Source organism: Crinia signifera, chromosome 6 (assembly GCF_055691185.1).
Source record: "Crinia signifera chromosome 6, ASM5569118v1, whole genome shotgun sequence".
Lineage (NCBI taxonomy): Eukaryota > Metazoa > Chordata > Amphibia > Anura > Myobatrachidae > Crinia > Crinia signifera.
Window position 1 is genome coordinate 166,917,910 of NC_139222.1, and position 15,157 is coordinate 166,933,066.

The 15,157-nt window shown below is 42.2% G+C and overlaps 1 protein-coding gene across 3 annotated transcripts in view; it reads left to right on the forward strand.

Annotated features, from left to right (window-relative positions):
• UNC13D (unc-13 homolog D) overlaps positions 1-15,157 on the forward strand; it is a 62,281-nt gene that overhangs the window by 25,928 nt on the left and 21,196 nt on the right. For all 3 annotated transcript variants that reach the window (XM_083147969.1, XM_083147970.1, XM_083147968.1), the window contains 11 exons: positions 444-503; positions 3,736-3,802; positions 5,829-6,021; positions 8,140-8,184; positions 9,852-9,920; positions 10,917-10,986; positions 11,080-11,184; positions 11,742-11,831; positions 13,100-13,203; positions 13,907-14,024; positions 14,684-14,808. In XM_083147969.1, coding sequence (XP_083004095.1) covers positions 444-503; positions 3,736-3,802; positions 5,829-6,021; positions 8,140-8,184; positions 9,852-9,920; positions 10,917-10,986; positions 11,080-11,184; positions 11,742-11,831; positions 13,100-13,203; positions 13,907-14,024; positions 14,684-14,808 — 1,046 coding nt within the window. The remainder of the gene's footprint in view (positions 1-443; positions 504-3,735; positions 3,803-5,828; positions 6,022-8,139; positions 8,185-9,851; positions 9,921-10,916; positions 10,987-11,079; positions 11,185-11,741; positions 11,832-13,099; positions 13,204-13,906; positions 14,025-14,683; positions 14,809-15,157) is intronic.

Consider the following 15,157-nt stretch of genomic DNA (forward strand, 5'->3'; position numbering starts at 1 on the left):
TAGACTTCTGTGGGTCACTAATGCTCATTAACTTTTTCAGGACATTAGAGAGAGATTGGTAGTTGCCCTAATGCACAGGTTCTCAAAGTCGGTCCTCAGGACCCCACACAGTGCATGTTTTGCAGGTCTCACAGAATCACAAGTAAAATAATTAGCTCCCCCTGTGGGTCTTTTAAAATATGTCAGTGAGTAATGAATGCACCTGTCGGGTGACCTGGAAAACGTGAACTGTTTGGGGTCCTGAGAACCGAGTTTGAGAACCACTGACCTAATGTATCCTAATGAGCATTATGATGTTCCAATAATCTACTGACATACAGGAAGGACAGTAAATATACATGTGACCTCATAACTAGATAGACATGATGTACTAACTTGTCCTTTAATAGTCAATAGTACCTTTTATTTTCTAAGCTAACTTAATAATTGTTTGTCTCTTACAGGCCTTCAATATGGATCCTGAGGAGCACAAGGCCATATATGAAAGTGTTAAAGGCCTTGAGGTAACTATAAATAAATAGTTCATAAATTAGTTTAAATAATTTTTATTGGAACTCCACACATGTATCATATATCTGAAGTGCAGAGGCTTAATGCTACAGTTCATTTAAATGTGTAGTTACACTCCAAATATGGTTACTGATAATCATGGCTGAACTGGCCCACAGCAAAACAGGGGAAATCCCTGGTCGGCACCAATGAATGGGGGCCCCAACTCTTCCTCTAGGACTGTGCACTTGAATTGTGGATATGTTATTTTTTAATACATTCAGATGACTAGTGAAAGGGAAGCCGGCAGTCAGAACACCGACGCCGACATCCCGATGCAGGGAATCCTAACAGAGGTCCAGTAAGTAAGCTTACCTTCACCCTGCTCCCAACCCTAACCTTTCATTTGTACAGCCTAACCCAGAAGGTGCGTACACACGGGGGAGATATATTGCTCAGCAATACATACCTCCCAACTTTTGACCTAAAGAAATAGGGACACTCGCGCGGCGGGGCGGCGGGGCGTATGCAAATGAGGGCGCGGCTTATGCTAATTAGCCGCAACCTCATTTTCATATGAGAATAGACGCTGTGCGCTATTCTACTAGATTGGGGGGTCTCCCAACTGCCACCCCCTGCAGCGGGACAATGCCTGCCGCGGGTGGGACAGCGGGACAGGACCCGAAAATCGGGACTGTCCCTCTAAAATCGTGACAGCTGGGAGGTATGGCAATATATTGCTAGCAATATATTGCTGAGCAATATATTGCTCAGTGTCTCTTTTTCATCAGTGACCAGAGATGGTTGCTGATGTGAAGGAACCTCTGCCGGGGGAGCCGGCAACCAGTGATTTGAATGGGGCTGAAAACGGGAGCGCGCACAGGACGATTTATCTGCAGGGCACACTCCCATCAGTGGCAAAATGGTCGCCAGCGACCATATTTCCAGCGATAATAGCCCATATCGCTGCCGTGTGTACACAGCTTAACCCTCCCCTCGCAGCCTAACTGTAACTCTCTCTGTTAGTGCCTAATTATAGCCTTCCCGCCTCTGGACTACATCTTCCCACCAATCAAACCCATGACTAGTGCTGTGAGGCAGTAATGCTAACCATTACACCATTACATCGTCTGCGCTGCCCCTATTTATCAGGAATGGGATCATTGGATAGACAAGCATTAGGTCTACAAGCATTAGGTCGACATGCATTAAGGTCGACATGACTGAAGGTTGACAGGGTCATAAGGTCAACATTGGGAAGGTCGACAGGGTCATAAGGTCGACATGGGGTTTTTCACCTTTTTATCCCAAAATGTCGAAACAGTCAACATGGACACTGAAACGTGGCACCGCGTCCCCTCACATGGGTCACTGCGCTTGCCATGCTTCTCCCACCACGCCCTAGTGGATGTTACGGTATGAAATACCGCCTGTCAACACATGGCTCAAAAAACAGTGAAAAACCCCATGTCAACCTCATGACCCTGTCGACTTTCCCCATATCGACATTTTGACCCTGTCGACCTAATGACCATGTCGACTTAACCCATGTCAACCTTCATTCACGTCGACCTTCCTGCATGTCGACCTTCAGTCATGTCGACCTTAATGCATGTCGACCTAGTGGTGTCGACCTAATACTTATAGACCTAATGCTTGGTGACCCAGTGACCGTATCCCATTTATCAATTGGCCCAGATAAAGCACTCGCTAATGGTAAGCCACACCCCTGTGGTGGCTGGCCACACCCAGTCTGAAAATGTTGTTTATTTCAGGAACAGGAATCTTGGTGGATTTTATTCTCTATGAACTAGATATTACCTCTATACAGGAATCTGATGAATGCAATGTGGTGAAACTTAGATCCAACAAATCCTTTTCTGTTAAGAGAAACTGCAAAATTTAATTCAAATTTAAATTGATCTCTAAATATAATATATACAATAGAGACATTTTTTTTAACCCTATGGCGAGATGGTCACAACCAGTGGTGGCTGCAGCATAGTCCAAAATGCAAACAGAGGAGCAACAGCAACCATTAGTGAGGCAGTTACTGTGCCTCCCTTATATGAATTTTGAATCATGCTGCATCCCCACCTCTGGATCCTCTCCTGGTCAAGACCCACTTTGGGGTCAGGACCTAACTCATTTATTTATTTATTTATTTCAGGGTTGCCAACTTTCAATTTCTCCTCTCCGGGAGAAGCCGGAGGGCTTGACTGTGACATCATTAAGCCCCGCCCCCATTACGGGAAATAGTCTAATCACTGATCTCAATGGAGGGAGCGGGGCTAAAATGACACGAGTGTCATTTTAGCTCCGCCCCCTCCTCTGAGACCCGCGGATTGCGGCATTTAAATGCCGCGATCTGGGGGCTCAGTGGGGGTCCCCCTGATTCGGGGAGGGTTGCCCACGCTTCCGGGGGGCCGGGAGGGGGACCCGATTTTCGGGAGACTCCCGGTAATTCCGGGAGGGTCGGCAACCCTGATTTATTTACAGTTTCTTATATAGCGCAGCTGTGTCTGTTGTGCTTTTTAATTGTGGGCCCTGCTGCAAGCTTACAATCTACAGTATTCTTTCCTAATTTGTGTGTGCATGTGTGTGTGTGCATTCATTGGGTAGCACAGTATGATGGTTAGCATTACTGCCTCACAGCACTGAGGTCATAGGTTTGATTCCCACCATGACCCTAACTGTCTCGCCATGGTTGCGTGGGTTTCTTCCGGGTATTCAAGTTTTCTCCTACAATCCAAAATGAGAATAGGACTGAAGAGAATAGACGCTGTGCGCATGCAAACAGCAGCGAAAAACGAGGGTGCGGCCTTAGGACGCGTCATCCCGCGAGACCATGCCCCCTTTTTTGGTCCCTGTCCCTATATAGGAGGACAAAAAGTTGGGAGGTATGGCTATATAACTGGTAATAAATAAATATTTGATACCAGAGTGTCTTGTTATTGTTCCCTTTTGTACAGCAACAATATTGAAGTTAAGATGTTATGTGCAGACAAAACAACTTTAGTGTCTGGATTAGTGAACTGTGACTGTGAGCAAGAACAGGAAGGAAGTTTTGTAATTTCACTAGGGAACTGTTCACTTATTAGTGGAATGACCGCAGTAAGGTGTATTGCAAGATAACAGCTTGTTGGTAGGAAGTTGTATGTTGTAAAGTTACGGGCCTACGGCCCAGGTGAGACCATAATTAGCAATAATAGAATAATAAGCATGAGTTGTCTGCTTTACTTACAGCCTCCAATATTCTGTGTGAAAGTTACAGTAAAACAAGCCAAAGGGATTCTTGGAAAAGATGTCAGCGGTAAGAGTATGTTTATATCATTAGATTCCTGAATAAACTAGTATACTGTACAGAAAACTATATATATATATATATATATATATATATATATATATATATATATATATATATATATATATATGCAGTATATATGTGTATGTGTGTGTATAATGTATTATATATAATATGAACAAACAAAGGTAGCAATTCCACTGCGCTGTTCCCAGGATTATGCTGAAATCCTTCCTATTGAGGAGCACTGGTGTTCCTATTCTCCAAATACAAAGGAAGAAATTCTCATGTTAGGAGACACACTTCTTTTCAGTTTTCTGGGTTCGAAAACCATTCAGGGCTCACCTAAGGTCAGGGTTGCCGACCCTCCCGGAATTACCGGGAGTCTCCCGAAAATCGGGTCCCCCTCCCGGCCCCCCGGAAGGGTAGGCAACACTCCCGGAATCAGGGGGACCCCCACTGAGCCCCCCGATCGCGGCATTTAAATGCCGCAATCCGCTGGTCTCAGAGGAGGGGGCGGAGCTAAAATGGCACACTCGTGTCTTTTAGCCCCGCCCCCTCCATGGAGATCAGTGATTGCGTCTATTTCCTTAATGGGACGGGGCTTAATGACAGCCCCGCCCCCTCTCGAACGGGTATTGAAAGTCTCCTCTCCGGGCTTCTCCCGGAGAGCAGCATTTGAAAGTCCGCAACCCTGCTTAAGGTAACTTGACGACGTTCCCATAAAGGTATCTTTCTATACTCTACACAAATTCAAATCCCATAAAAAAGAAACTCACCTAGATGGTGGTCCCTATATTCATACAAAGGTATCTTTTATTCTGTAGCTCCAGAAATCTAGAGGACCGTTCATCCAAAAACGATAACAAATTTATTCATAAAAACCATAAAAGGTTACATCCAAACCAGGGCATAACACAATAACACCCCCTCCAACTTCTCACCCGGAATGTAGAGCTGTAAGGGAGGTTCTCCAAAGAATGTTACCAAGGATAGTGCAAGGTCCTGGAGTGTCAGAATGTCCAATAAAAGCACCAACGCATTTCAAACATGTAGTTCTTCCTCAGGGAAGCTCTACATTCCGGGTGCAGAGTTGGAGGGGGGGGTTATTGTTTTATGCCCTGGTGTGGATGAAACTTTTTATGGTTTTTATGAATAAATTTGTTATCGTTTTTGGATGAACGGTCCTCTGTCTGGATTTCTGGAGCTACAGAATAAAAGATACCTTTGTATGAATATAGGGACCACCATCTAGGTGAGTTTCTTTCTTATTGTATTTGAATTTGTGTAGAGTATAGAAAGATACCTTTATGGGAACGTCGTCAAGTTACCTTAGGTGAGCCCTGAATGGTTTTCAAACCCAGAAAACTGAAAAGAAGTGTGTCTCCTAACATGAGAATTTCTTCCTTTGTATTTGGAGAATAGGAACACCAGTGCTCCTCAATAGGAAGGATTTCAGCATAATCCTGGGAACAGCGCAGTAGAATTGCAACCTTTGTTTGTTCAGATTGCATTGGGTTTGGTACCCCATTTTGCTTTTTCTTGCTGCAGTTCTCAAATAAGCGCAAGTGGCTTGGTATATTTGTCTTTACTGTTATATATAATATATATAAGTGTGTGCGTGGGATGCAGTTATAATCCCGGCGGTCGGAATCCAGGCGTTCAAAATCCAGACGCCGGAATCCCGACCGCCGAAATCCCGACACTTTCTCTCTCTATGGGTGTCCACAAAACCCATAGAGGGAGAATAAATTAGTATGCCGAGCGTAGCGAGGCACCGGGCCCACTGCATGTCGAGTGCAGCGAGCCCACAAGGGGGGGCGATCCACGTCTCCCACTTGTCGGGATTCCGCTGTTGGGATTTCGACCGCTGGGATTTCGTATCAAACCCATGTGCGTGCCTATTGACTACTTGACTTGATTATATATTTTACTAAGTGCCATTAGAATTGTTCTCCTTTTGTAACCTGACAATATGTACGCACCTGAGAGACAGTTACTTTAAATATACTTAGGTTGTTTATTTTTCTGCAAGGATTTAGTGACCCCTACTGCATGTTGGGAATTGACAGCCGAGCTGATACTCGCTCCAGAGACAGCAGTCCCAATCATGATAAGAAGCAGAAGCACAAAGCAGTGGTCCGGAACACGCTTCCAGAAGACCAGACACATAGGACTCAGGTCAAGGCCCAGACCTTAAATCCTGAATGGAATGAAACATTTATAATGTATGTACCTGATTGTGTTGTGAGTCAAGAGCCACTAAGAAATTGGTCAACAGTGTCTAGGTTGACAGTCAATAGATCGAACACTATTGATCAACAGGCAATATGTAAACACATGCAAAAGGTGGACATACACTAGGTTGACATTTGCAAAAGGCTGACATGGCAATGGTCGACACATGAAAACGCAACAAGTTTTTCATGTTTTTTTTTTTTTTTTTTAAACCATCCTTTTCTTACTTCACCATCCATGTTGGCATAAGGTGAAATTATAATAGTGTGCCAAGTGTATTGAGACACCGAGCCCGAATTATGGTGAGCGAAGTGAGCCATCGGAGGGGACGCATTGCACTACTTGGCATTGACAACAAAACCAGGGGAAAATGTGTCAACCTTTTCCGTTGTTTACCATTTCCATGTTGACCTTTTGCTTGTTTGGACCTTTGTCAATGACGACCTAGTGCATGTTGTCTTTTTTTCATGTGTCGACCTAGTGCATGTTGACCAATAATAGACACTGTCAACCTAACAATCCACACCTTTATTTGAAGCATAAGTTAAAGAAAAAAAACAATATGGTTACTCTTGTTTTTGACATCTTGGTAATAATAAGAGAGATCCAATACAGTTATCATATAAGTATAACATAGTAAGGGCCAGATGTATCTATCTTCAAAAAGTGATAAAGTGAAGAGTAAGAAACAGCCAGCCAATCAGCTCTTAACTCCCATTTTTAAAACCCAACCGGTAACAGAAGCGGATTGGCTGGCTGTTTATCACTCTCCACTTTATCACCTTTTGAAGCTTGATACATCTGTCTCTATGACTTCAGGCCCATACACAAAGCTCCAAAGCCACCCAATGTGTACGGGGCAGTGATGAGCGGTGAGTGCTGATACAAGCTCCTGTATCATCGCTGGCTACCGCCGCTCATCTGCTGGTATTATAGTGTATCTGTCTACCGATGTTATCTCTGTTGGTAATAATCAAATAGCATTACTAATGCCCCTTTTGCAAATGCTGGGTCGCACCTGGGATTTGGACATGGGTCCATCTTGGGAGCAACCTGGCATTTGCAGTGTTTAGCTGCTCACAGCGACCCTGCTTATTGCTGGGTCGCTGACGTCATCCAGGGGGGCGGAGCAGAACGGGGAGGAGGCAGCACTGAGGTGACGCTGCTGCCTCCTCCATAAAAGTGAATGGTACCCGGGTTAACCGTTTGCACTGCTCAGCAACCTAGGTCTGACCCGGGAATAACACTTCTTTTATCCTGGCTTAGAATGCCGGGATTCTGGAATCGGGATATTCAAAATGGTCCTCTCACCCCACACACTGACCCAGCAACAACTCAAGCCGGGTTATTTGTGCGGTGTGAAAGGGGTATAATGGGTCAAATGATAAAGTCACATTTGTTACTTTCCCAATCCAAGCACAAGAATGGCTTCTGTATTATATATCAGTTCATACAGGGGGTTATTTTGGTTCACTCCTTCTGGCAAATTCCTTCTTAGATGGACTAAACCATGTGCACTGCAGGTGGGGCAGATGTTACTTGTGCAGAGAGAGTTAGATTTGGGTGGGGTTTTACTTTAAAGTGAGATCTATATTGCAGTGTAAAAATAAAGCAGTCAGTATTTTCCCTGCACAGAAACAAAATAACTCACCCAAATCTAATTCTCTCTGCACATTTTACATCTGCCCCTGCAGTGTACATGGTTTTGTCCATCTAAGAAGGAATTTGCCAGAATGATTGAACCAAAATAACCCCCACAATACTCTCTGTATGATTATTTCTATTGTAAATGGAATTGTTATGTTAGCAGAGCCTGAGACACTTTCTTGGTTTAATGTCCAGCCCAAAAGATGAGAGCCTTGCCCTGGAAATGTGGGCAAACTAATGTGATCTTTAGCCTGTGCCAATATATGACTTAATTGCATTTGATTGCTATTAATTCAATGCCCACCCTCCTTTTATGTCAAACATCATTGTTTAGTAAATGTTAAGAAGATAATAAATCAAACCTGTATTGTGACTTATGGCTGTGAGCGAGAGCTGTTCTGTGTGTTTATTGTACAATAAAAGTAATCTTAGCAAGTAACTATTCTATACATATGTTTCAGGGAAGTGAAAGACCTAGAACATGCGTGGTTTCAGATGGACATGTGGTAAGTGCTGACTGATGGATCTGTCAGTAGTCAGAAGGACACTAATGAGAAGTGCATTTGATTCTTATATTCTGCAATAAAACCTGGTTTTGCAGTGTAACTGATTGCCGCTCTAAAAAAATGGGAACACGCACCCAAAATCTCTCAGTTTCTGATTCTCACACCCTATTACATTTGGCCCCTCAGATGGTATTCAGTTAACCCTGATCATTGATCGAGGGTAATTGTGTTGCTTGTGGGCTATTGAATTAACGGCTTATCAGGGATTGTGTTTCACATGCCTCCAGCAGATCAGCATTAATAGGCCCCCTTGGACTTGTAGTTCACCTGTAAAAAGAATGTTCAAATAAAAAAACACACACAGAGAAAAGTATAACTTTAATGCATACACTAATTTTACACTAGCATATATACCATTCCATGCTCCAGCAGTGACTCTCTGATGCAGCCTCACCCACCATCAGAGAGTCACTGCTGGAGCACCCCTGACAGCATGGGTGAGACAGCACCACTCCCACTGACTACGGGGTGAGCCGGCTTCCTCCTCACTACTGACGGTGGGGATCCCCTCTGTCTTAGTGTTAAGGTGGACATACACACGCAGATTTATCTTCAGATCTGGCTGGTTGGAATAAAAACCTGGTTATGGATGAGAGCAAATGACAGTTGACAATTTGCTTGGAAATGCTGGATAACTGACTAACTGTCACTCATCCATAACCAGGTTTTTGTTCCAACCAGCCAGATCTGAAGATAAATCTTACTAGTGTATGGGCACCTTTATAGAAGCACTGAGCCCTGATTGACTGTAGGCGTTTCCATGGAGACATATTTTCTAAAAATCACACTAAATCGCATGCGAATTAGCGCGATTTTAAAACATAACTATAAATCGCACCCTGTTACATCTCGACAACAGTGTTTTTTTGTGTGGCGGATTTGTTTGATTTTTCAAAATACTTTTTTCCAAATATCATATGGCAATGAATGTTGCATCAATGTTGTTGCTACCACAGCTGATAAGAGAAATCTGGTGTAATTGGTTAAACCATCATATATGCCAGGATTTGTTTCTGGTATTCCAACCATTAAATATGTAAATCATTCATATACAGAAATCAACAATACATCATCTGCAAAAATGTAATCACTTAATCCCTGAGGGACACTCCTCTCAATAATACATCAAGGGTGATAGGTAGGTTTCATTTGGACAGCCTTACAATTAATATATTAGTATTCTGAATTTGACAGGAGGCTGAAAGGACAGATATTTTTCAAAAAAATATAAAATTTACTATGGTCCAATTGTCCCATAGGACCTTTGGGTATTGGTTGGCTACATTCACCCAAAGAGGAATATAATGAATATAATGAAATGAATATAATGAAATGATGAGAACATGGATATATTATTATTCACTCATTCCAAATTTAAGAACTCGTAATTATGTAGAGAATGGCCACCCTTCAGTATAGTTGTCTAGCATTGCTATTAAAGTCACTGATTAAATTACTATTTAAGTTTGTTTATAATTCAAGATGGGGTGCTGCCCCTCTAAGTGTGTCTAGGTCTAGGATCAGGACCTCTTCCTAGATTCCACGTTTTGTTCTGTGATTTAAATGTCATAATCCTGTCTACCTTGTTTGATACTCTAATCACACAGGGACTCAGATGATGTGGAATCTGTAAGATCAAAGCTGGGGGAAATCACGGATTTGCATGGATTGAAGAGGTGGGAATTTGAATGTATACTTACCTGACTTTATAAATATCAAGGATTTCTACTGTCATATCATTCTTCTTAGATGTTAACACACACCAAATACTACAAAAATAAAAACCTTGTAAACACCTTAAAGCACATATACCGGCAAACTGAGGTGTGCCATTTTCAGTACCTTGGACAAGTCATGTTGGAACTGATTCTGATTTGCAATTTAGAATTTTAAAAGGTTGTTGTGAATTCCCCAAAATTTGGAGGTGGCTGCATACCGGCTGCTACTAAATGACAGCTAAATGGGCATTACCGGGTGGGAATGGGGAGTTCATTTGTGGGGAAAAAATAGCTCTTGTGGGCATGTAGACATAGTTATGGGATATTCAGAGTTCACTGTGGGCAATGATCCATCCAATTTCAGTCAGATCTCCTGCACCAAGGACGCAGCTGGTGCAAATGCATATATGCAGAGATGACAGTGTAATGTCGGTCACTATAAACATAGGGCAGCTGGGAGGTTTGTGTTATTATTGCACAATTTACTGCTGTTTATCTTTTTATTACTATGTTTTCCTTTTTTTTAAGACACACCTCTCCACAAGTATAATAGAATGGGCAGTGCCTATATTTTAAATCTAATTATGTACACATCATCTACATTTCATCTGATTTATTGAAATTAAATTTGAAAATGTCAGTTAAATAAATAGGTTATATGTATCTATTGCCCTAAGAACACAAATAAATATATATGGGTCATAGAGTGCTGTCATGCTGTAACCGTTGTTCTATATGTACATGTATATGTATCTGGGAGGTTATATAGTACTTTTGCCTTGAGATCCAACATAGCATTTGCAAATATGTAAAGTCACATTACACAATAGTTACTTGTTTCCAATGCTGTGTTACTCTTTGTCCCTCTTCTTTCCCAAAATGTTATCCAGTAACAGTCTTTGTATTTTCTGCTGCCTTCCATGATTGACTTACACAGTCATCTTTATTTTTCAGGATATTTAAAGATGCTCGTAAGGACAAAGGTCAAGATGACTTTTTAGGCAATGTGGTTTTGCGACTGCGGGTGAGAACATGGGGACTAAAGTATTATGTAGAAAGGATGTATACATCATTATATTGCATTAACTGAGTCAGATATGTGATTATCTATGCTCAGGATCTAAAGTGTAAGGAAGACAGTTGGTACAATCTAGAACCTCGGACAGAGACGTATCCAGAGAGAGGAAAATGCCACTTGCAGTTCCTTCTTACACACAAAAAGGTGAGAACATGGCACATATGCAAAGCATCACCTTCTCACATGACTTATATGTGATCTATCACATGATTATTTAAATTAGAGTAAAGGGCACAATTACTGTGAGACTCTGTATTTCTGGCAGTGATGAGCACACTCACTAAAAATTGCTCCAAACTTTTCTTAATTATATTAAGTGAATCAGCCATCACAACCTTTTCTGGGAGATACAGTATATCCAGATCTTAACTGCCCTAACGGTGAAGAACTCTTTCCTTCATTGCATGTGAAATCTCCCTTCTTCCTGTCTTAGGTAATGCCTGTGTGTCCTATGTAGAGAATTTGAAAAATTGTGGTTTTATTGATGTTTTTGTCACTAGCGCAGAGAATTTTACATTGTATTATAAAAGCAGTAACACTGATTCTTAAGCCATGGAAGTGATAGAGGGTTTGTTGGTTATTGGTATTCATTATTTTGCACAGCTTGTAAGTATAAGTAAATCATCCCCAGAGAAGTGCGGTAATTACCTTTTTGACAGATTTGACACAATATAATAACAATCCGCTGAATGTACTTCCAGAGAGCAACAATGCTGAGCAGAAATCCCAGCTACATCATCCACCGCCAGCTACTACAGCAGTTTGTACGCCATGAGATCACTAGCCACAAGGTAACAAATAAATAATGAAGGCAGACTTAGGGCCCGATTCAGACCTGATAGCACAGCTGCGAATTGGCAGCAGCCAGCTAATGGAAGTGTATGGGTGCACATCCGTTCGCACCATTGCAAAAATGTCCAAAATCCTTATTAACAGAATCACCATCGAATGATTTTTACATAGGGCACAAGTCATCACCGGTGCCGCATAGCCTGAGATTTAGTCAGCGCTACAATGAAAAATGAGCACATCTGTTCTAAAGCTGACATCACACACATGATGGCTCGGCACGCCTGTGGTTTTACCGACACTCCCAGTGTTTTTCTAGACACACATAGTATTTTTCTTATCACTCCCAAAAAACTATCAGTTTCCACCCGCAAACGCCCAATTTCTGTCAATCTCCTCTGAACGGCCAGCGAACATAACTAGTTACGGAGGTTTATCGCAGGATGGCCTCCGGTATGTTTACTGTGAACCATATGCATGTGCAGTGTATCGATAATCACCTACTGTGCGAAATAGCAGCCATGAGATTACGTCTGAATTGGGCCCTTAATACACTTGTCATAACTCCAGTGTTGGGGGTACTTAATACAGTACTTATGATTGCAGCAAGGTCTTTTCCCAGGCTCCTGAAGATGTACTGTTTGTATACACCAGGGTTGCCAACCCTCCCGGAATGGCCGGGAGGATCCCGAAAATCGGGTCCCCCTCCCGGCCCCCCGGAAGGGTGGGCAACCCTCCCGGATTCCGTCTGTGTACTCCCCCTCCTCATGTACCTGGTGGCGGAAGTTTTAAATTGCCGCGATCCGCGGCTTTTCAGCGGAAGGAGGCGGGGCTAAATATGCAAGACCTGCATATTGTGGGATTTGCATTACTGGGGGCTGGGACTGATGATGTCTCCATCAGGCCCGCCCCCAGAAATGATGTTGAGAACCCCGGAGAGGAGACTGTAAAAGTCGGCAACCCTGGTATACACTGTGGGTGAATAAAGACTGTGCTTTGTTATGTTATATATGTATACATTCTTGGGTCCTTCTGCATTAGAAAAATCAATGACACACGTTTGTGTGTAAGTCATAGAAACCCTGAAGATAGCCCTAGCTTGACAAACCAGCACTGAGGACTGTCTTTTTTTCTGTATGCAGATCACATCATATCATATTTTAGAACAAATGAATAATTTACTACACATACATATTATAAAGGGTTCCTATGTAATAACTGCACATGTCTGTAGCATACAGTAATTAACATATTCTCATTCCAACCTTAGGCTGCCGGTTCCACATGGAATGGAGAGATTGGTGCTCATGGTACCACCATTCTGCACCTGCATGCTTCCCAGAAGGACCTGTCTGAATTTCATCAGGGACTTGCGTAAGTTGCATTCATTGTCATCTCATTCCAGTAACACCATGTAGAATTCTAATAGTTATAGTTACAATTACACAATAGTAATATAGAGATGTGGATTCAAAAGGTCATCAACCTCCAAACTGCTTCATGCTAACTGCAAACAGGAGGGCCCACAAATCAACTTGTTTTTTTCCCAAACATGATCCTAAAATTAACCTGAATCCCAAACTATATGGCTTCTCAGCTATTCGCTATTTCATTTTCAGAGTTGTGCTTATGGATTATCACAATCTTACATGGTCTCGGTTGCTCTCTCATACAGTTATTTTTGGACTGTCAGTTACATCCTGTACTTATGCTATGTCATGTGTACCAAGCTGATACCAGGTTGGAGTTCATTTACTTTAAAATTCATGTAGTAGTCTATTCCTTGCTGGGCATGGTTTACACGCAATCAGTTCCTACCTTCCCAGCTTAGTGTTCAAACTCAAGGCATCACAATCTGTACAATGCTAGGGGTTTTACTATCTAGAGGAATTGTGGTGGTGAGTTCTGGTTCTACCACCAGCTTTTAAATGCTGGCGATAGAAACAGAAACAGAGTTTAATGGCAAATAAGACCTACTTGGCAAATCTAGCCGGCCAATGCACATAGTATATCCCCTTCCCCTTCCACAAGGTCCTGTCATGTATTTATTCTTATCAATGAATTTGTGTCTTTCCAGGCAGTGGCTAGCTTATAGTAAACTGTACCAAAGTCTGGAATTCAGCAGCAGCTGCTTACTGCACCATATAACAAGTATTGAATACCTGTGGGTTCAAGGACGACTGCAGGATGAACAGGTATTGCAAATACTGTATACTGCTAGGGTGTTTTATTCTTTCAACAGGATACAAACAGATGAGCGGTGGTGGGGATGCTGGCGGTCACAATACCAACGTCGGCATCCCGATGAAGTGTATTCTGCTGGTTAATAAAATAATGTAGGCACTCAGAAGCAGATTTCCACCCTGTCACTGTATGTAACAATGAACACTCTGCATGATTGCCAGTTGCAGAAGGTTTGGCTGGTACATTATCACCTTCAATGTTATCTCTTCTCCAGGCTTAATACCTCTGCCCCTAAGGGGTACATGTATGCAGCAGTGAGAAGTGAGCCAGAGGAGAAGTGGCATAGGGCAACCAATCAGCACTGAAGTAACATCTATAATTTACTTAATATAAAATAATACAGAGCAGCTGATTGGTTGCCATGGGCCACTTCTCCTCTGGATCACTTCACTTCCCTTCTATTCTATTGTTACTATTAGCCTAACCAGAACATACATTTGATTTAAAAAAACTGGTATCGCTGTCGGTCCAAACTGCTGTAAAATAATAAGGATCTCTATTAATATAGATGCATCAGCCATGTTATAATATTTTTAGTAGGTCATTATGTTTATTTGGGCTTAAACGCTTACACTGCATTTTATGCTTGTTTTTTTTTTTTTTGCATCAGAAAAATGAGTTGGCCGAATCATTTGTTTCCCTTTTGCAATATGGAGTATCGCTTCTACAGAGATATCGCATTGTGTTCCCAATGTCAGAGTCGCAATCCATAGAACGTCTTAAGGGCCTGCTCAGGTCAGTGATTAGACCTTTGCTCCAAATACAGGTTATTTTGTATAACTCAGCTACTCCATGACATAGGTGTGTTCTTATGGAGAAGTCTCCATCTATTTCATCTCCACAAAGGACTTCAGTTTAGCACTGGCTTCGGGCTGGTGATCTTCAGATATCATCAATATGACAGAGGGATGATAATAACAAAACAAGCTATACAGTGGTAAATGTACCTTCTCCATAAATGTTATATTGGCCCCACCAAGCCCTTGCTGGCAGTGACACCTCAACGTGCAGTACAAGGTTCTGTTGCCAATAGAAACACGTTTTTGCCAGCCATAGGGATTCTCGTCCTTTAATAAATATGTTA